Source organism: Erigeron canadensis, chromosome 1 (assembly GCF_010389155.1).
Source record: "Erigeron canadensis isolate Cc75 chromosome 1, C_canadensis_v1, whole genome shotgun sequence".
NCBI classification, from domain to species: domain Eukaryota; kingdom Viridiplantae; phylum Streptophyta; class Magnoliopsida; order Asterales; family Asteraceae; genus Erigeron; species Erigeron canadensis.
The window spans coordinates 36,561,402-36,584,033 of NC_057761.1; the positions used below are offsets into that span (position 1 = coordinate 36,561,402).

Consider the following 22,632-nt stretch of genomic DNA (forward strand, 5'->3'; position numbering starts at 1 on the left):
TCAACCATGTTAGCTTGGCGAGTATTCTCTCTTTTGGACTGCTTGCATTCATTTTCCCTATGACCAGGCTTGTCACAATTGTAGCAAGTGCCTTGGAATTTCTTTTTCACAATTCCACCTTTGGCTCCAAGACTTGGACCTTTCCCTTTGCCTTTCTTCTCAACCCGTCCCTTGCCTTTGTTACCACGTGAAGATTGACCACTTTCAACAACATTAGCCTTTGCTGAGTTTGGGACATAGCTTTGCTTTTGAGCAATTTTGTTGTCTTCTTCAATACGAAGACGAACAACGAGATCTTCAATGGTCATCTCCTTTCTCTTATGCTTGGGATAATTTTTGAAATCAATCCAACTTGGTGGCAGTTTCTCTATCATGCAAGCAACTTGGAATGTCTCGCTCAGTGTCATTCCTTCAGCATGAATTTCATGGAGCATAATCTGCAAATCTTGAATTTGACTCATGACAGTTTTTGAATCAACCATCTTGAAATCCAAGAATTTAGCCACCATAAATTTCTTGGTGCCAGCATCCTCTGTTTTATACTTTCGCTCTAACGACTCCCATAATTCTTTGGCAGTCTTGATTTTGGAATAAACATTATAGAGCGAGTCCACCAAGCCATTCAAGACATAGTTGTGGCACAAAAATTTAGAATGATTCCAAGCTTGAATCGCGCTCACAGTTTGAGCATCCATCTCCCCTTCAGAGACTTGGGGAGCGGTTTCAGTCAGGAACCTCGCAAGGTTCAACGTTATCAAGTAAAAGAACATCTTTTGTTGCCAACGTTTGAAGTTTCCACCATCAAATTTTGGAGGCTTTTTAGCCTGAGTTGCCACCGCCTATAGGCAATGGTGGAACCATCATGGTGGTAACAAAGACAGCAGATTTCATAATCACAGACACATCAGGAGCTGCAGAGACCCCAGAAGTGGGAACACCATAAGTGGGAGCACCCAGAGTGGGAATAGCAGAAAACATGGGTTGAGATTCCATTCTGAAAGATGAATACAACAAGTTAATAACACGAATTGTTATTATACCAATCTGTTTAAGTTTGTTGTAAATAACAGTATAATAACAATATGTAATTCCTTAAATATATATATATATATTACAAGAAAATGTAATAACAATAAAGAAGAACCGGGCTTGTGTTTGACACAATTCCCTTAAACAGATTCGCCGTCTGTTTAAAAGCAGCGTACTGCCGGACGTTGAACACTTGCCTGAAAGACGAATGGAGCACAGGGATGGTTGTTGTTTCGTGACCGAAATTGCAGAGAATGTGTATGTGGTATGAACGAATTCTGTGTATTGTTGTTGTTGTGTATTTTCCATGTCCCTGATAGGACATTGTAACTCCAAATAATTAACTAGCACTAATGGTGATTTAATTATTTATCATGAGTTACAAAACTGATATTTATGACATCAGTTTCAGGAGTTCCAAAAGCTTCTTCTCGCACGGGCCCCAGTTTTTCGAGCTGCATTCGTGCGTACACACATTGGTTCAGAGACTTTTGACCCAGAAACCTGTTTTCTGCACCCCCCCCTCCTACGCGCGGGTAGGAGCCAGAGTAAAACACAACACAAGATCTTGACATAGCTTAGAAACCTCCACTTATAAACTAGTAAAAGTTTATATCCCACACTAATGTGGGACAAAGCTTTTCCAACTCCAACTTATGCACTAAACACACAACTTTGAGACTCGATATCTCATTCACCTTTAACCCAATTTGGACGCATCTTAGTTTGTTACGTAGCCTTGGCCAAAGACTACAAAACCCACTAAACGGTTCGCGATATATGTCACACGACTATATATTTATTGATGTCCAAAGTGGTGGAAAAATGCACTTTTTCCCAACATTATCAACCTTGTTGTGTTGGCATTCTGCTGGATTATATGGAAACTAAGGAACGAAAGCCTGTACTCAAACAAACATCCATCCTTTTCGTTTTGCTGCAAGGGAAATCAAAACCTTAAGCTACCTGTGGTTAACAAGCCGATCATCAAACAACATAATTGACTTGCCTAAATGGTGCTCGTTCAACTTTTGAATTTCCCTATGTATCATGTATTCTCTGTTTTCAATTTGTACCTCTAGTTTCTCGCTGGTTTCTTATTAATAAAATTTTCGATTTGAATGTTAAAAAAAAAAAAATTCACCTTTCTCTGTAAAAGAGTACATTTCCAAAAACTTTGAAATTATATGTAATATTTACCCTTAATCTTTATCTTAATTTTATATAAAACAAATTATCTTTCTCTTTTTTTTTTCTTTCTTTTTTATCTTTTTAATTTTTAGCCTCCAAAATACTCACTAATAATTTAATTATTAGATTATTCACTAAAAAGTATAAACTATCAGAATACCACAAGTTTTAGTGCATTTTAGTCCGACATAATTTTACACAGATGAAAGCGTAAACAAATTAAATATTTTTTTTACGCTAACTATAAGTGTGGATAATTCTAATATTATTTGTAGTATATACGAAATCAAATTAGGGGTTTTTAGTTGGAATAAAATGATGACAAAATTAATTATGATAAAGTTAATCTTTTATTATACTAAAGCACAGTTGTTCTAATATATTAACGACCAATCACAGCTCTCGATTTCTTAATGTTGACTTTTATTTTCAATTTTGACTTTAATTTACACTTTTTTTTGTTTTCCATTACAAATTTACACTTTTTACCCAATAATTTCAATATAATAAATAAATAATAAAATAATAGTTAATATTTATCCAATAAAATAATAACTAATATATATCCAATAATATCATATATATACATACATATATAATTAATTAATTTCCAATAAATTAAACTTAATGTAAATATATTAAGATTTTAATAGTAATTATACTATTTTAATATTACTAGATGGATGCCCGCGCGATGCGGCGGCGATGATGATAGCGGTGTGACGGTAGAGGCAACGGGTGATAGTGACGACGAATAAGATGGGATATCAATATCAATATGTAAACACAACAATCAAAAATCACCCACTTTTCTTTATTTATCAACATATAAACAAACTTGTCTACCCGTATTTCAAAAAAAAAAATGAATTGTAAGTTATTATATACAAAGCTAAATAATCAACCAACTATCGATAATCTTATTCTGGTTTAGTTGCATCATCATGGAACCTCGCTTTCATTTCTGTATATCTATTGACAGCCTCTTTATATTCATTGGTATCTTACCGAGAAAAGCAAAGTTACTTTTAGACATTTTAGATATTTTTGAATATACAATTGTGGAAATAAGTAGTTCTATAGAGGGGTTTTTTTTTCAGTATTAGCCAGGGCATATTTGTCTAAGCAGTTTGTAACAGTTCTTAATGAAAGTATACATGTAATAAGTTGGAGGGTAGATTGGACATTTCAGGTTCTTACTCCCTTAAAGCCAGTTTGCTTTATAAGGGAGTATAGATATTATTTTATTATTAATTATTATTAATAGATACTAAAAACAGTTGAACTTATAACTTATTAACCAATTACACCGTTCAATTTCATCAAATTGATATCTTTAAATTTGAACTTGTAAGCTTTTATGAGTTATATATATTAATATCTAATATTAATAATGTCGTAAGTCTTGTGTTCAGTGTTGGACACGAGTCTTATATCTAATATATATATATATATATATATATAGCAACAATTAACTTGTGATATTACTTGCTATACTACAAAATCTTTTCTGATGACAATTTTGGAAGCTACGTACGTGTTTTATCGGGATATCGACGAAGCATGTGGTGATGTATTTCATTCCATTACCTCATTATCAATTTTTTGGATTTCATGGGAAAGCTAATCTCTCATAGTCTTTATGGGCAATGAGTCCATCACTTTTATTGTAATTGTATCTTTTGTTTTTTATTGTATCGGCATGCATGAGCGTGTAATATGGTCTTCAATTATTTGTACATCTTAATCATTTAATTAGTTTCTATTGTACGTAAAATATTTTTGGGGGTATGGTTTATACTTTTTATTGCTTTTCTACCTTTTAATCTTTTTGTTTATATATTAATTTGGATTATAATGTCACTATAAATAATGTTGTATTTGTTTATATTTTTAGTTAATGATGATCCACAAGGTAAAAAGATTTGCAGTAGAAGAATATGATGTTAGCCGAGTAGTGGGGGTGAGTGGGTAGAAAGCAGATAAGATGATGACAAAATTATAGCAACAATTAATCCATGAAGAGGAGGATGCAGTCCTCATGACGGATGGACGTACTAATTAAACAACACTAATACTTGTACAAGTTACAACCAAATTATGAATTGATTGAAGAATAATTAAGGAGATCAAAGACGAAGATATGTATACTATCGATAACAGGCCTGATCGACGGAAGAATTGAAACCAAGTCAATATCAATTATGCTAGCTAGCTATACCCAACTACGACTCATAATTTCCTTCTCATATAAAATATCTACAGATAACATATCACATCCTGCTTTTAGTTTCCTCCTAATTTCCTTCTCATTTCCTACACATCATCGACAAAATTGCAGTCGTTGTTGTACAATGTGTGGGGTGATCGTCTTTTTTTAAGTCTAAGTATATACTCGTATTTGGACTCATTAATCTTATCTAATACTATCTTATACTATCTTATAAAGTATTTTGTCATTGTTTTTAAAAGATGATTTGAACTACCAAAGTACTCATATTCTTTACTCACCAATTTAAATATCTCTACATAATATACCTATAATAACTTTAAATCTCAACCACTTATTATTTTCTCTCTCCTCATATCTTAACCACTCATTTTTTTCTCTCTCATCCATAAATCATTTTATTCATCTAATTTATTCAAAATCTTTTATTTCAAAAACTGTGTATCGATAAATTATAAAAATTGTATGAGTGTTCTTAAAATTTCATGCTTTTTAATTAGACTTGTCATTCGATACACTTTCAACAAGTTTTTAAATCCGATAGCGGAGCTCGTACAGCTAAAGCATTTGGCTATCATACTTTATGACTTGACTTATCACCCCCACCATCTCACCGCCGCAACGCACAGACACATTTTCGTACCATATACTCACAATTATCCAAATATCTTAATCACTGACTCCCTGTTTGAACCGGTCTCATACGCTCATGAGTGTGTGAGATATTCAATTACTCGTACATTTTAATCACTTTTTTGACTCTTAATAGTGTTATGAGCGTGTATATGTGGTACTCAGTTATTCACATATCTTAATCACTTAAATTTCGAATTTGTAAAATACTCTTTTACTCAAACGAGCATAATATCGCATGTTACGGCGGAATTCTATAACCGCCTTTTTAGATGAATATGTTGGTTACAGAGTGTGATTTCACGACAGCAAAGTACAAACATGTATTTCATCTATATATAGAGAAACCGACCTGCAAAGTATGTATTTATATACAATTGAAATGGTTAATTACTAAATTGTACTCCTGATACAATTTAATTAGCATAAGGAATAAGGATTAACTTATGAATTTCATAAAATCCGTTCTAGTAAAGTATGAGTAATACTATGAATTTTAGAATTGTATGTTGTATAGTCAACTTTTTTATTTGACCCATTTGAAATGTTTGAGATAAAACATAACCCGATGACTCATAAGTACCACATGAATGATACTTGCATCATACGACTACATTTATAAAGGACATTGAATCCAATCACAACTCTGTTTACACATGAGATTCTAGTTTATCAAACATAAAAATGGTCCAAAATAATAAAGAACATTCACTACATCCTTTTGTTATTGAATGGCAAGAATCTTTAGACAAAGTATTAACAGAAATTATTTTAAAAAAGGGTTTTGAAAATACCATATTCTCAGCCATCGTATGCAAGGTTCAATGAATGGGCTGATTAATTTGTTGAGTGTCGGATATGATGTTGCTGATGGAATGAATGGTGGTGATGATTGGTGGCGACGGCCGTCGTCAATTTTTTTCGATTAAAAAGTATACGATAACCAGAATAAATTAAAATCTTTTAACTAAAAAGAATGGTGCTTATGCATTTTTAAAGGACTATAAAGCGCCATCATCTGCAAGAAAAAAAAAACAAAAACAATTAGTGAGATATCATCTGGAATGAACAACAAATAATGAAATGTATATATACCAAGGGATCCATATCCTCGTCGTCTGCAGTGGACTGTTTCCGGACTTTTAATTTTGACATTGCGGCAACCTAAAAAAACCAACACAATGTCCTTTCTCTGTATCACTCTATCATGACGATATCACGAATCTTGAGAATACATAACATCGTAAAGGTCCAAAAGATAGATAGAACAACAAATCCCTCGCTACATCTAAAGAAGTTTCCATTACCATCCTACATTTGCTTCCAAGATTGTTACAGACGACTATGTTCCCATTCGAGATATGTCATCAATTCATTATTCATATATTAATGTACGTTGTTACACAACAAAATAAATTTGAAAAATATACTCGTATTTAACAATGAAAATTGTGAGTCCCTCGATAGCTACAGATCGCTCTCGAGATCGTCTATGATTATGTCGTGAGTGCGGAATCCTCACGAGATAACTAGTTTGATTAGTAAACGGATATATCGCTAATTATCAAGTAAATAATCAGCCGTATTATGCTATATTCGTTTCTATATGGTATAGAACGAACTTAGATGTCTGGAGTACGTATCTGTCGAATGTGTTGTTTATTTTAGGGTATTCATTCGTATATATATGTTTCAGGTCGAACTGGGTTTGCTGGGCTTTGTTCTTACGAACTTAGCTGCCCAGCCCATGTAACGAAGTTAATCTTCGTTTGTACCAAACGAAGTTTATCTTCGTTTGTCTCTAACGAAGATATACCTTATCTTCGTTAGATATAAGACTTAGTTATATTCCTAAGTGTTATTAAGGAATCCTAACACATATTATGTTTGTACTTGTATATCACACAACAAACATCATAACACATATATATAACACCAAAACATGTAACCGATCATTACTAAAACATAAAGTCCATAATCTATCAATTACATATATAGATACGACATAAATTAACATAATGTCTCAATCTAAACGACATATCAAATCTAAGTTGCTGTTGTCACATCAACGTACATCAACAAAAATAACTCTTTTCCGACACCATTACCAACCCCATATCCGAGATTCCGATCTGCAGCGTCATCACTCATCACCGCCCCATCTTTATCGCCATCACCATCCCAATATCAACCGCTGCCATCACCATCGTTTTATTATGAAACCCCGATCATAGCTACAACTTCAGTGGAAGAACACACAAATAAAAAATTCATCCTTTCATTATCAAACAAAAATATAGTATATTTATATATGTAAATGTTTTTCGACAACAATCTTTATCGATTGATGACGTAATTAACAGATCTCTGTAAAAAAAACATACCTTTATCGATTGATGACGTAATTAATAGATTGTTGTAAAAAAAGTCATAACTCTATTGATTTTGATGGCGGTGGCGATGGCAAATCATTTGCTGATAGAGAAAGAGACATGGGGAACGGGTAGAGATACTGATCGACAAACTGATCGATCAATTTAGGGCTTTTTTGTGTGTGTAGAAAGAGAAAAGCAGAAAGTGATCGAGAAATGGATTTTTTGTGTGTCTCTCTTGGTGAGGAGGGTAGTTTAGTCCGACCAGGTCGATATGGGAGTATAGATGTACTAAGTTGAACGGTATTTTTGTCACGTCAAGTTCTTAATACTTAATCCCAATTCCTTTTATAAGGGAGCATAAATAGGGATATAGATAAGGATATTTTCAGGTTTTTTTTTCTTTTAAATTAAGTACTATAAGGAAGGATTATTTAAAAACATTTGAAGAAACGCAATAATTAGTATGGACCGTACATTTCTCCCTCCTTTTTCAAATCATAAAATCAATCTATTCATGTAGAATGTTTTATCACAAAAAAACATATATCAATAAGTTATTAAAATTATATGAGCGTTTTTAAAGTTTCACCATCTTTCATTAGAAAAAGTCATCTTATATACTTTAAAGGACTTTTTAGTGTTCTTCCTTATTATTTGTATTTTTGTGTACTTATAGATTATGATGTCACTAAAAATAATGTTATATTTGTCCACAATTTTAATTAGTGTGAATAAATTAAAAATTTTATTACGCTTTAATGTGTGTAAATATATAGAACTAAAATTATGTAGAAATTTATTAACACTAAAAAATATGTAGAACTAAAATTTACTCTTTTTAATGTGAACTTTCATAATTATCTTGCAATCTCTACACAAATATAGTATCTGCCCCTTAATATCTAGAAGTTTTCTCAATTGAATTATAAGCTAGCTTCTTATAAATTAATTTATTCAATTCAACTTTGTATGATTAGAAAACCACATTTAAGTATCTATCGGACTGCAACGATTATCTTGATAAGGTACATAAGCATGATCTTTTGCTTGCTAGCTAGCTTGAATGTTAATTAGTCCCGGCCTGCTACCAAGACGATGGTTTATGGTTGTTTAATTTCATGTATATATAGGCACCTCGAATTATATTGGCAACAGATGGCGATGGACCTGGCCAAAGAAGAACTTTCATGCCGCCTTGGAAAAGAAAGGTTATATAACAAATGGTTATATATTAATAACCTTAATGTATAGCAGTGTCGTTTTAATCCAAATTGATGTGCCTCCATAAGCCCTTTAAAATAATACCAAGGTCATATGTTGATGTCTTGACCCCTTCTTGCTCATAATAAGTCATACCACTAAATTTTGTTTTGTTCAAATACTTTTGTGGAGACCAAAATGTGATTTTTTTTTTTTACTCGTCTAAATTGATGAATATACGTAAGAATTTAAAGACATCAATATGGTAAAGTTTATTGAGTAGTAGTACACTTTTAGTAGAATTGGCAATTCAAAGGATGCATATAAATAAACATAGCTACTTATCTTGGCCCTGAAAGAATAGAAGGCATCAGCTGTGTCAGCTCTTTTTCTTGTGCAATTGTTGTTTTAATATGCATTCTAAAATCTGTAAAGTTGTAATCCAGATTCGACTCGACACTCATTCCTCCTTCCAACACCTTAATAACAGATGACATGGAAGGCCTTCTTGTAAAATCGGTTTGTAAACACCACGAAGCTACTTTCATCATCTCCACCACCTCTACACCATTTGCTTGCATATCTTCACTGTACTTGTCAACCAAATCTAACAACGTTCCATCCTCCCAGCTTTTTTGAAAGACGGCGAGTAAGTGCCAGTTTTCTTCTGAAAATAATCTATCAAATATTTTCCTTCCACATAAGATCTCCAAGAGAACAATACCAAAGCTATATACATCCACTTTTTCAGTGATGATTGAGCTGCTCCAACATTCTGGTGCGATATAGCCAGGGGTTCCTTTTATGGTCGTCATCACATGGGTTTGGTCTTTCTCAATGAGCTTGGACAACCCAAAATCAGAAACCTTGGCATTAAACTTGTCGTCTAGTAGTATGTTTTGAGGCTTAATGTCAAGGTGGATGATTTGTTGCCTACATTCTTCATGGAGATATGCTAATCCTTTGGCAATATCAAGAATAATGTTTTTTCTGCATTCCCAGTCGAGTACACGCCCCAGATCTCCATGGTAGATCCAACGATCTAATGACCCGTTACTCATGAAATCATATACGAGAAGCCGTTAAGATTTCCAGGCAGAGTATCCTCTGAGCCTCACTAAATTCACATGGTGAATACTGCCAATTGATTCAACCTCGGCTAGGAATGATTTGTTGACCTGCCCATGACCCTCAAGACATTTAACTGCAATTTTGGAACCATCTTCCAGGATCCCTTCAAAAACTGTTCCGAATCCTCCTTCACCAAGCTTTTTATTAAAATTCTCAGTGGCAGTTTTCAACTCCCCATAGGTAAACCGAGTGGGCATTCCTCGTACTTGATGAAAATACTCTTCTTCTTCTTCCGTTTCAGAGTATTGTCTTTTCTTGTGGACAACAAACATAACAAAACCTATCACCACAATAAGAGGAATTCCAATGGCGGGAGCTAGGACTTTTGCAACTCGGTTTTTCCTCCTTTGTGACACAAAAGGAGCTGGGGACCTAAGTGCAAAAGGAGTAGGAGATGTAGACAAAGAAGGTGCGCTTGCATTCTGGACTTTTATAAACACTATAAGTTTATTGTAACTATAATTATTATATGGATCAGTAGCCACTGTAAACAGGTCAGAAGGTAGATAACATTCTCCACTTGAATGGCTGTCATAATCATACCGAAATAGAGCTGCTTTGCATGAGCAATTTTTCAAACATGCTTGTTTGCATTTCGTTACATTCACATTCTTCAAGTCGGCAGTGAACGTGAAGTAGGTGCCGTTCTCGACTGCAATAAAACCTTCATCTTGGGTAATATTACACGTGAGAGGAGTAATTTCAGAGCACCCGAGGTTGGGGTCGTTGTTTACTGCTCGGAAATATTCTATCCCCGGGGAGTTTGATACGGGACAAACACATTGTGTCTTACCATTATTGAAGCAAAGGGCGTTTCTCCCACAAGCCAAAGGATAACCACACTCTCCTATATTTTCATAGGTAAGTAGATCATCAGAGACTGGTTTCCAATCGTGTGATTGCCACTCAAACACTTTTAAATGCCCATCTGGCATCAGTTTCATATACTGAGTCGATGATGCTTGAGGTATGGGAAACCTAACATCAGGATCACTTGGCTCGGCATAATGAATGAATAAAGACAAACTCCCATTTAAAAACTTAACATAACTTTTATTTCCTCTATTTGTTTTTGTCTCATTAAATGGTTGAAAAGTGTTAAAACTAAAATAGGCCAGAGGTGGGTTTGATCCAATATAAGCATACAAACCTTCATCGGTGACTTGAAGGGAGAACATATCTTTTTGACTATTTGCTGATGATATTAGCTGTTCACCTTGAAACAACCTTTGCCCAGGTAACAAACAGTCGGTCGGGTGATCAAAAGATTGCCAAACGATGTGGTTATTGACACCATACAACACCAGGTTACCAGTATCAGTTAAGTTCATTCCGATAACAGATTTCCCTGCAGTGTTGGTGGTCCAAGCCATTTTTCCATCTGCATCACATACCACCAGTTCTCCAGCTGCAGTGAAATTCAGTGTCGCGTTTTTCTTGACTGTATGGTCTCTGTTGGCTGACCAAACTAAGGGAGAAGGTGTATAATATAGATCAGTAAGAATGAAGATCGCAAGGAAGTGAGAGGTACATTGTCATATACATAGTAGGAATCTGCGGTATCATTGAGGGTCCATGTGGTGGAAAGATTTGCAGTAGAAGGATATGATGGTGGTCGTGGCTGAGCAGTAGTGGCGGCGAGTAGTGAGTAGAAAGTAGATAAAATGATGATGAGAAAATTAATAATCCATGAGGAGCAGGAGGAGGATGCACTACTACTTCTCATCATGACGAACGGACGGACAACCGGACGTACTGGTAATTATTAAATTAAACAACACTACCAATACTTTAATTTACAACCAACCAATGAATTGATCGATCGAAGAATAATTAAGGAGCTAGATCAAAGAAGTATGTAACTAACTATACGCACGAGTCCTGATGGAAAAATTGACGCCAAGTCAATATCAATAATGCTATAATGCTAGCTATAATAGTCGACAACTTATAATTCCTTCTCATGTAAAATATCTACCGATTTCCTTCTCATTTCCTACACATTATTCACAGTTCCTACTGTTTGAACCCGTCTCATTTCCTTCTCAATTCCTACACATTAATTACTCGTACATTTCAATCATTACTTTTTGAACCCGTCTCATACTCATAATCATTTTACCTTTCTTTGTATCTAAAACTTTTCCAGATACTTTTCAAATTATATGTAATATTACCTTACTCTCGTATAAAATAAACTATCTTTCACTTTTGTTTTAATTGTTAACCTTTAAAACACTTAAAATACACTTCTTTATTCACTAATTTAAATATTTTCAACTAATATATACCTATTAGATTAAACTCATGCGTTGCATGGTAAATAATTCTTGTTAAATAATAATGTATCTTTTAGATTTAAAATTATAAAACTACAATATCGTAGCAATATATAATACATCCAAATGTAAACGTATTTATTAAGTATAGTTATATCAATACTTTAATACTAATTAATTAACTAATATCATAAGCTCCTTATAAGACCGTATTTTTTTATCTTAAACAAACCATAGTTTTTGTCAATAAAAGTTAACACATTGATTAAATAATAATTATGTTTTTAGAATATATAGTAAAAATAGTTTAAAGAAGAAGATGAAATTAATATTGATATCTTGAAGTAAAAATTATAGATAAAATATATATATTTGTTTTGATTTATGCATGATTAGGATCAACATAGAATAAAATGGAATATAACTGATTGTATATTAATTTAATATTACATAAAGGTCGTAACACTAATTTGGACGGAACTCTCAAATTTTTCAAAAATAAAATATAGAGCTTTTGTATTTAAAAAAATAGTAATTAATTTATATTTAAAGGTAACTTAATTAATTAAGTAATAGATAATATATTTATATTTAGTTAGTTAATTAATTGATGACTATCTTATTGAAAAGGTGCTTAAAAACCAAAGAATGACACATAAGCCAAAATCCTAGATGGCAAACAAAGATGATTGCTACATAATCAAAAACATATCCTCTCTTAGTTATATAGAGAGATATATATAATACTCTTAATGAATTTATTTACAACATACATCTCTCAAACTATAAAATAATTACACCGCACGCATTTATATTAATTACTTTTACATTAATAAAAAATTTGAGGATTTTGGTGTGAAGAATGTGCGAGGGCCAAAAATATCAAAGAGGGAGGAAGAAGAAATTGAAATTTTCTATTTCCCTATCTAGGGTTTGTTTATTGAAGCTAAGGATTCCTATCAGTTAATTATTCGTGAAATTAGGGTTCTTACTTTAAATTTTTATTTTCAGCTGGAATGGTTGTAATTCTATCATTTTTTCAATATCTTTCCATAAAATGAATATTGTTGTTGAGTTACATGTTTTAAATTATAGGAAATATGGTTGATGACTTCTTGGTCATAATATAGAAATGGTGATTTTAGTGTAATTGGTGGAATAGCCCTGTATTGATGATGAACATATTATTTATAAATAAAAATGAGCTTTTGAGTAATGAGGCAACTCCACAACAATGCAAGTTTTGAAAAATGGACATGAGAATGCTAGTGAAATTAGTGGTTGTAGTTTCATAGCCTTGTATGTGATATGGGTTAGATGGCCTTATGTGCGATTTATGATTTAACTTGCTATATTGAAATCATTTTTGATTGTGGTGTGGTCATCTTGATTTTGGTTCTCGAGTTTGAGGTGAGTTTTCTTTCATACATCTATATATGGGTAGGGTCAATTACAAGGTGATGGTGGACTCCATGTCTTGTAACTGATTCAGCGTTATAAGGCCTAAGTAGTGAACAATTGGACATTGTTGTTGTCTACATACTTATGTGTGTAGAGTTACATGGAGTCTACGCATATACGAACGTATGAGTATTGTGGATGTCCACTCAAATTGTGCGTGTGAGTTATTTGTTGATTATTATGGATCCATTTTTGTGTGATTTTGCATAAGGTGAGTATGATATAGATGGTATGGCTATATAAGAGAGCCCTTATATGTTTGCCCTCCAACATATGTGTAAATGTATGTAAAATTATTTACTAAGCATTAGCTTACTCTTTTAGTTGCTTATCTTTTTATAGAGTGAAGTGAAAGTGGTAGCAAGTGAAGGATTAGTTGAACTTGAAGTTGATTGTACTCTTGAAGGTATAATCGTCTACAGAGAAATGGTGCTTTTTCTAGAAATCATAATTAATCTCCTCTAACTCTTGGCTCTAGAAATTTAATGTAAATGTTGTAATGATATTTTCTAGAGTCTTAGAGTCATGAATTTGTGAATTGGTATGTTGACATTGTGATAAATGGTCATTTGACTACTTGGGTTGGCAATTGACCCATTTGGTTGTGAAGATGAAGACTTGGTTATGGTTATTTGAATGAAAGCTTTCTTTAAGTTGAATCATGTGTCTTTAGTTCATTTTGAAATTTAGCAACTTGATTTGAAGCGTGGAAATGATTCGTGAAAGTTTGTAAGTTGTTTGAAGTGTCAAAATGAGTGTTTTTGCTGTCAGGTGCTTATATGTGGCTCATACAGGTTTATGTGCGGTGCATTTTTGTTGTTTTGAGGAGTTAGGGGGCATTCTCACCAAAATATGTGGCACACGTTTTACACATGCAACTCATATTCCTTGTGATAAAAAAATGTGACGCATGCATAAAAACATGTGGTGCATCTTTAAAAAGTTATCTAAATTAAACTAAAAGGAAGACATGTCCGTTTAAATAACGTGCCACATCTGTCAATCAAAGAATACTACTATCCTGCCTGCTTTAGTCTATTGGGAAGACATGTCTAATGTGCCACATTTGTCAATCAAAGGTTACTACTATCCGGCCTGCTTTAGTCTATTGGGAAGACATGTCGTTTAAATAGTGTGCGACTGTGCGTGAACTTTTATGAGTACGGAACAGGGCTGGCCCTGATGCTGGGCCAGCTGAGCTACAGCCCTGAGCAGCATTTCAGAGGGGGGCAGAGATGTAAAAGTCCAGGTTATCCATTACTAGGTTCATATGGTTTGAAATTCAAAGCCCATATTACACCTTTAATTATTACGAGAATATTAACACAAAAACGATAACCAAACGCCACTTACGTATAATAGCTTTCTAGGCTTCCAGCCATACTCCCAATCAAAAGAACCCTTCAAATATACTTTCGTGGATAAAAAAAAAAAAAAAAGAGGCGATATATTGATATATTGCCGGCCAAAAATACAAGAATAGTGGAGATATATATTGATGATTTCGCTGTGGTTTCTTCGATCGTAATACCCTTGAAAAAATAAAAGAAAAGTGTCGCCATTGGAATGCAGAGATAAGAGATGTAAAAGATTAGAGTCTAGAAGATTAGAGTCAAAGGAATCATATATTATAAAGACCAAAGTCAGAGAAATAATACTCGTGTATCAAAGTCAAAGATATACACCAGGTGATAGTCGTCTATATTATGCCCCTTAATATATGTACAATCACTGTGTAAACAGGTTAGTAATTTTAAGTATTGAGAGTAAGTGAGTAGCTAATATAAATTATGAGGAAAAAATTAAAATATTTGCATCAAAAAAATGCACGTAAACATCATTATAAGTGATTTGTAAATTGCAATTTCATTTTGAAGTTTAACTTCCCAAATTGTAAATTTATAACTTTAATAGAATTGGTGACTTGTGTTGTATCATACTCCGTATAAAGTTTTTTGATATGGGCATGTTTCTACCACTGAACATCCGAATCCTCAGGACCGGCACTGGTACGGAAACATTCTGATGAATTTCCATTAGGATTAGAGTTCATACTTCATAGAGCTGAGAACATAAATAACAGTCCCCAATAGAAATATCTGCATGAGCAATCGTTCAGACATGCTAGTTTGCAAGTCTCCATATTCACCATCTTCATTCTGCAGTAGAGATGAAGTACTTGACATTCCTGAGTGTGATAAAATCTTGAACTCGTACAGAACAACCGAGGGTTGGGTTGCCCATTGTTCACCAATAAAATCAAAGGATAACTACACTCACAGATAAAATCTGTAAGGTCGGTTACCATGTCTTCAACCTCCAATTAGCTACTAAAACTAATTTCAAGTGCCCATAGGGCTCAACAGAGAATTGAAGATAGCCAAACTCCAATTAAAAACGTAATATAACTTCTTTGTTTATATTTATGTGTGACATTAACTAGGTTACTGTAATAAACTTGAGGCGGATTTGATTCAAAAAAAGCAATGGGTGAGAAGAACGACAACATGAGAAACAAGGCCCAATAAGCACTAAAAATCCATGATGATCTCATCACTGATGAACACCACTGAAGAACTCAGAAAATTTTCTAATTACACTGTATGAGTGTTTAAGAAGTAAAGTCAACGCTATAAAACCATGTCATTACTTTGACTTTTTACTTAGGTATTAATACAGAAAATCATGCTGACTTTGATTTATTCATGTTTTCGGAAAGAATATAACTAATTATGTGATAACATTAGTAGCAAATATTTAAAATGTATATTCTAAAACATGAAATATTCATAGTGTGCAATGTTGTATATATCATCATATATATATATATATATGTACGATCATTATATGGTACAACTGAATCATCATATATACCATCCCCAAAATAAACATAAACAAACTCAAACATCTGTGTTAATGTTTGCGTAAAATCAAGTAAGCACCAAGTTGAGGTTGAAGCGTTAGAACAATATGTGGGGCGTGTGAATACGACGTAGACAGTTCAAAAGAGAATCGCTGTAGAATCATCACAAGTACCATTTTTGCTTGTAATATGGCAAAGTTCTGCCCTATACATAGACGCGGGCCTCCTCCAAATGGGAGGTAACATAGTTGTCCATTAGTTGCCTTAGAAACACCTTCAAAAAATCTCTCGCGCTTGAACTCCTTCACATCGTTACCCCATATCTCACGATCATGGTGCAAAAGAAGAGTGTTTATTTTAAGGAGAGTTCCTGGGGCTAAAACTAGATCTCCTAATTTGGTTTCTTTATGTACCTTCCGGTCTATATTGATTACTGGCGGATATAGCCTGAGAACTTCATTGAAAATCATACTTACCTGTTACACAAAAGGTAACTGGTATCATACTTGACAATTTAAAACCATTTGCCTTCAAATGGGTCAACTTCGGTGATACGGGTTGATAGTCATCCAAGAAATAATCAAATACATGAAATCTCCAAACTTGATATGTTAAAACGAAACTTAATTTAATTTTTAAATAAAATATATTTTTTAAAATACTGAATAAATGAAATTTTATTCTTAAAGTATAAAAAGTTATTGTGGGTCAACCCAACTCATCCAGATAGCCCATGGGATGCCCTGTTGTAGTCAATATATGTGTAGAAAATTAGGTACAAAATGACTTACGACTTTTAGATGGCTTAATCCTTCAAAATCCGGCTCATTATCACCGAAAACTTGTAAAACTTCATTTCTAGCATGTATTTGCCAATTCGTGTGTTGACTTAAGAGAACCATAGTCCAAACAAGGAAATTTAGTGTAGTCTCTTGCCCTGCAAGATAGAAAAGCTTGCATTCTTCAATGATTTCTTCTGTTGTTAGACCCGAGTTCTTATTCCTGTCTTGTTTAATTTCCTGATAGTTGGAATTCAGCAGAAATCCCAAAAGGTCATCGTTGCTATTTTCCCCAGCTTTCATCGCGGCAACTCGTGTATCAATAATACCCTTTACCGAAGCTTTCACTTTTCGGTCAATCTCTTTAATTTTCTTATTGGACTTTGTTGGCAAAAACCTATAAAATGGTAGTAGTTAGTATTGACATTACATACAATTAGATCCATTGTTTAATAAAAGGAAACACCTTAAACCAGGAATATAACTAATTTTACTTTTCTTTAATGCAAAGGTAAAATAATTTGTATCACCCAACTGCAAAAGTTACCTTAATCCAGGAATATACATCGACTGTGCGGCTTTTAAAACCAACTCTGTCAATTGTTGCTGAAGATCGAATATTTTTCTTCCTTCTTGAAAATTACTACCAAACACTGCACGTGAAATTACATCGTTTGTCATTGTTTGGAGATGCGGCCACACATCAACTTCACACGAGTTTCCTTCAGTTAGCATAGCTTCCCATTTTGCTATCATCTCATTGCAGCAAACATAAAAAGCAGGCACCATATACTACACACATACACAAAAACGTTTAGCAAATCAACAATGCAATTAAAGCAATAATCAAGACAAGATGTGTAGTGAGGAACCTTGAGCTTATCCACATGAAATGCAGGACTGATGATTTTTCTATGTTTTACCCATTGTTGAGCTTCGGTGTCAAGTAGTCCGCTCACTAGTATCCGCATTAACGGATTTCCTCCTCTTGACTTTTGAAAGACAGGATAGTTATTCAAGATCTCTCTTATCATTTCTGGTTCTGTTATGTGCACCATTGGTTTTGGTCCCAACCATGTAAAACAAATCTTACCTATACATTTATAAACCACAAATTTTTTGTAAAAAATCACAACAATTATATCATTACTTTTACAAATCAAGTACGATGATTAAATAAAACACAAAAAGTAAGTTGCCAAAATTTAGGTTGTTACATAAGATAATTAAATAACCCTTAAATTAACTTTTCTTTCATTTGCTCACTAACATTTGTCAAACTTGAGTAACTAGGGTGTAAAGGAACCGAGCTACTTTGTGACTTACTTGAGCTTGATGACTCATCTAAAAATTAAACAAGTTCAAGTCAAGCTTGGATAAGTAATCAAGTCGGGCACACAGAGTTAGAAATTTAACTACCGTATAATAAAACTCACGAGTCTAAATGAGCTTTTATCTATAAATATTTTATACCCAATTTAACATTTTTCATTATTATACATGTGTGGATAACTAAAAATTGCAAAAAAAAATAAATAAAAAAGAATTAGCATATATATCTAAGTGATCATGGGTACGAATACGTACCATAAGCAGCAATAGATTTAAGATAAAAGGGCGAGACACGAGGGACGATATCGTCTGTAAGATGGATGGGTTTAGACTTAGCTTGGTGCGTCATGAGAACCGTTTCTTTCAAATCTCCAAACATGAATCTGTATGAACTGCCTTTCAAGCCTTGAGCTCTTAATGATTTCTCAATCCTTTTTGGTTTAAACCACATGTGATTTAAGAAAATCCATGTGGTCAACGCCAGTATCACTCCAACTCCCACTCCCACACCGTGATACCAAGTACCTGCTGCTTCCATATTTTATTTTATTTTTTGTTAGACTTTATTTGGTGACACCAATATAAAGAAGCGAAATCGATTTCTTTTATTCGTGAATAATGTTCACTTTACTCCCTAGGTTAGAGTAATCACAATAAGCAAAATTGAATAATGCACAAAAAACAAAACAAAAATGAAACTTGGCATCTTCCCGTAGCTATAAGGTATCTTGAGCACATCTTCTAATCTAATTTGAATAAAATGATTATATTTAAAAAAAAAAAAATGAGAACCCTCTAGTCCCATAAAATGAACGAATATAAACAAAATATTGCTTGTGTTTGTTCAGTTTGTTAGAGCTTTATTTATCATAAAATATATCTTTTATTTATAAGTTATTACATTTTTACATAGTGTCTAAAAATCAAAGTAATGGTTATTCTAGCACATGCAACAAGATATAACCAACTTATTTAACCTTTACGTCACTACTCACTGCCCTCTCCTTTGTGCGCCGTTACTCCAACTTAAACCCAACTAGAAATGTCACTAACATTCTGCTCGTATTATGCAAACACAATATAACGTCGGCCATCCTACACTTTTTGGGAGCATAGACAAAATAATAATCCACATAAACTCGTAAAGTTGGCATACGTAAAATAAGTTAATACTATTACAAAGCCGATTAATGAACATCGAAAGTATTTACTGATCTATTAGGCTACTCCCATTAATGAACCAAACCAACACAACTTTTGATTAAACAAAAGCTAGTTTCACTCTCTTTTAGCTATAAAATTCAACCACTCTCAAGATTTTACCTGCCAACCTAAACTAATACTCGTATCTTATTATATTAAAATGACGATATATAATAGAAAGTAACAAATTAACTTGAGACATGTGATGTCTATTGTGTGGCAACTAGGGTGAGCAAAAACCAAACCGGAAAACCAAAAACCGAAAAAAACCGACAAAACCGAACCCAAAAAACCAAAAACAGAACGAAATCTATTGGTTTGGTTTTTGTTTTTCAAAAACCGAACGGATCGGTTCGGGTTTCGGTTTCATATGTCAAAAAACCGATTAAAAACCGAACTAAACCGAACTCGTTATATTTTAATTTATTTTATATTTATATCATATTACATTTATATTTATTACATAAAATTTGTAAATATGTTAATATATTTAAACTTTTTGTCTTTTTAGTGTACAAATCTATATAAATTATATGTTTTAGATGAAAACGTATAATAAAATTAATTCATTTTATAACAGTTATATCAATTTTAACACCTAAAAAGTATAATTAGTTAATAAAAAGCATATATATATTTTAGTTTCTATATCATAGTTTTTTTTGTTAACAATTGAAAATTAAATATATAACATCATAAACAAAGAAGTAAAATCTTTTTTTTCTCAAAAAAAAAACGAATAAAAACTGAAACCGATCCAAACCGAATCGAAAAACCAAAAAAACACAACCGAACAAAAACCGAATCCAACGGTTTTGATTTTCTAAAAACCGAATTGATCAATTCGGAGATCAGTTTTAGCCAAAAACGGATCCAAACCGATCCATATTCACCCTAGTGGCAATATAATATTGAAGTTGAGTCGTTTTTGTCCTTTTATTAATTTTATTATAATAACATGAATATGTGATCCACTCTTTGGAGTTTGTGTCACCGATAAACATAGTCACTATGTGATAAATACAAATTTTGCTCATCAACACAGATTCTGCTCATGTATTACAAGTTTTTCTTTGCCATCTCTGTTTTTTTTCATGTTATAGAGCGCACGCCGTACGACAAAATAAAAAACACCATACAGAGCGCACACCTTACGACAAAATGAAGATGAATCAAGGAACAAATATTAACCGATCGGGAAAGAACTGAAAATATGAATGAAGGTGGATCAAAAATTTGTTTAAAGATTAAACAAATTTTTTGATGAACTTGAAGCTTTTTTAGTGGTTAATATGATAGGAAAAGACTATTATAACTATTATGTGCAGGTCATACGAGTTGTCAAAAAAAAAGTCACCTGTCATACCATATGAGGTTGTGTTTGTTAGTAATTTGGGGTGTTCTCATAGCAGGACCCAATAAAAAACTACTCCCTACTATTTACCGGGTGGTTAATCAATGATTAATTAGAAAAAAAATTTATGAACTGAAAAAAAAAAAAAACTTTTTTCTAAAGTCTTTCTATCCTGCTGAGAAAGGTGCAAATATGAAAGCTTGGTTAATTTGGACTACAAATGATCACACAGCAAGGAAATCGGCTTTTGACATGGGCTTAACTGGCTAATGTCGTCTTTAAAAAGGAAGTATGCTAGGCAATGGCCTAGAGCCCTCAAGGGATAAAAGCCCCCATATCTTTTAGGAATTGAGTTCAAATGGTTTCATTTTAGGTTTAAAAAAAAAGGAAAATCCATAAAAAAGTAATTTGTTTACTCGAAAATTCTAATTTAGAGAATCTATTTAATTTTCGTTTAATAAAGGATTTCGTTTTTAAAAGGTTTTGAATAAAGGTAATATCGTTAGTTTTTAACGCTAAATCTCAATTAAATGATGTCATGTACCATAAATATGAGAATACAACAAATCTATAAAAAATCAACCTATGTAATAACGGATTCCAATACAAGAATCGGTCTAAACTCTTGTTGGGCAAATACTCGTAAATTAACATCTTTTCCTTTCCACGAATGCAACATTCTAGAACTCGAACAAGATTTATGTGTTGAAGTTTGGCAACCCATGTAATAACGGACTCTTGTTGGGCAAATACTCATAAATTGACATCTTTTCCTTTCCATGAATGCAACATCCTAGAACTCGAACAAGATTTGGGTGTTGAAGTTTGGCAATATAAGTATGAGCTCATTCTTGAATTCCACATGCCCCTGTCCCGATGTTCTTGAAAGTCGTTTAATTGCAATTTCTCGTTCATCATTGAGTTTCCCATTTTTTACAACACCATTTAATGATTGATAAATTAGTAAGTGATTATAAGCAAAATAACCAATTCCATTTAATAATGAAATGAGTGCCAAAGCTGAAATAATAATAGCGACAAGGTCTTGGATACCCATTGATGACTAGTTCAACTGGTTAAAGGCATCTCAGGTTTTACCCAAGGTTTTGAGTTTGAACCTTGGGATGGCAAGTCTTGGGGTTTTTTCCTCCGAATACTTGTAACGGTTCATGGTCAACACCACGTTGTCTAGGATACGTGCAAGACTTCACCATTATACGGTGAGGCTTCCCTGATCTCGCTTACCGACTGAATGTTAAAAAAAAAAAAAAAAACAAGGATGGAAGCAGAACAATAATTGAACGTTGGATAATGGAAAGACTCTTCGAAATTTTCATAATCTCGTATAGGTGGTGTTAGAATATGAGATACTCTTGAAAGACAATGTAAAGAAGAAGGAAAAAAAAAAAAAGATTAGACCAATTGAGTAATTATACACTCTTCATTAGGAATGGCTAGTATTTACCAAGTAACAAAGAGTGTCTCGATTCTTCAAAAAAGATACCTATAATCCATGATTCATGTATTTCACTATTTCATCTAATGAGTGTATGGAATGGATTTATGGATTCG

General features: G+C 33.1%; 1 protein-coding gene across 2 annotated transcripts in view; it reads right to left on the bottom strand.

Annotated features, from left to right (window-relative positions):
- Positions 1–19,053, bottom strand: part of LOC122597898 (cytochrome P450 CYP72A219-like) — a 59,516-nt gene extending 40,463 nt beyond the window's left edge. The window contains exons 1-5 of one of the 2 annotated variants that reach the window (XM_043770487.1): positions 18,759–19,053; positions 18,044–18,264; positions 17,719–17,963; positions 17,184–17,568; positions 16,330–16,868 (exon numbers count right to left, since the gene is read on the bottom strand). In XM_043770487.1, coding sequence (XP_043626422.1) covers positions 16,443–16,868; positions 17,184–17,568; positions 17,719–17,963; positions 18,044–18,264; positions 18,759–19,041 — 1,560 coding nt within the window. In that variant the 5' untranslated portion in view covers positions 19,042–19,053 and the 3' untranslated portion in view covers positions 16,330–16,442. Of the gene's footprint in view, positions 1–16,329; positions 16,869–17,183; positions 17,569–17,718; positions 17,964–18,043; positions 18,265–18,758 lie in introns of those variants that run through there. The other variant, XM_043770493.1, reaches the window with a different exon arrangement.
- Between the last annotated feature and the right edge of the window lie 3,579 nt (positions 19,054–22,632).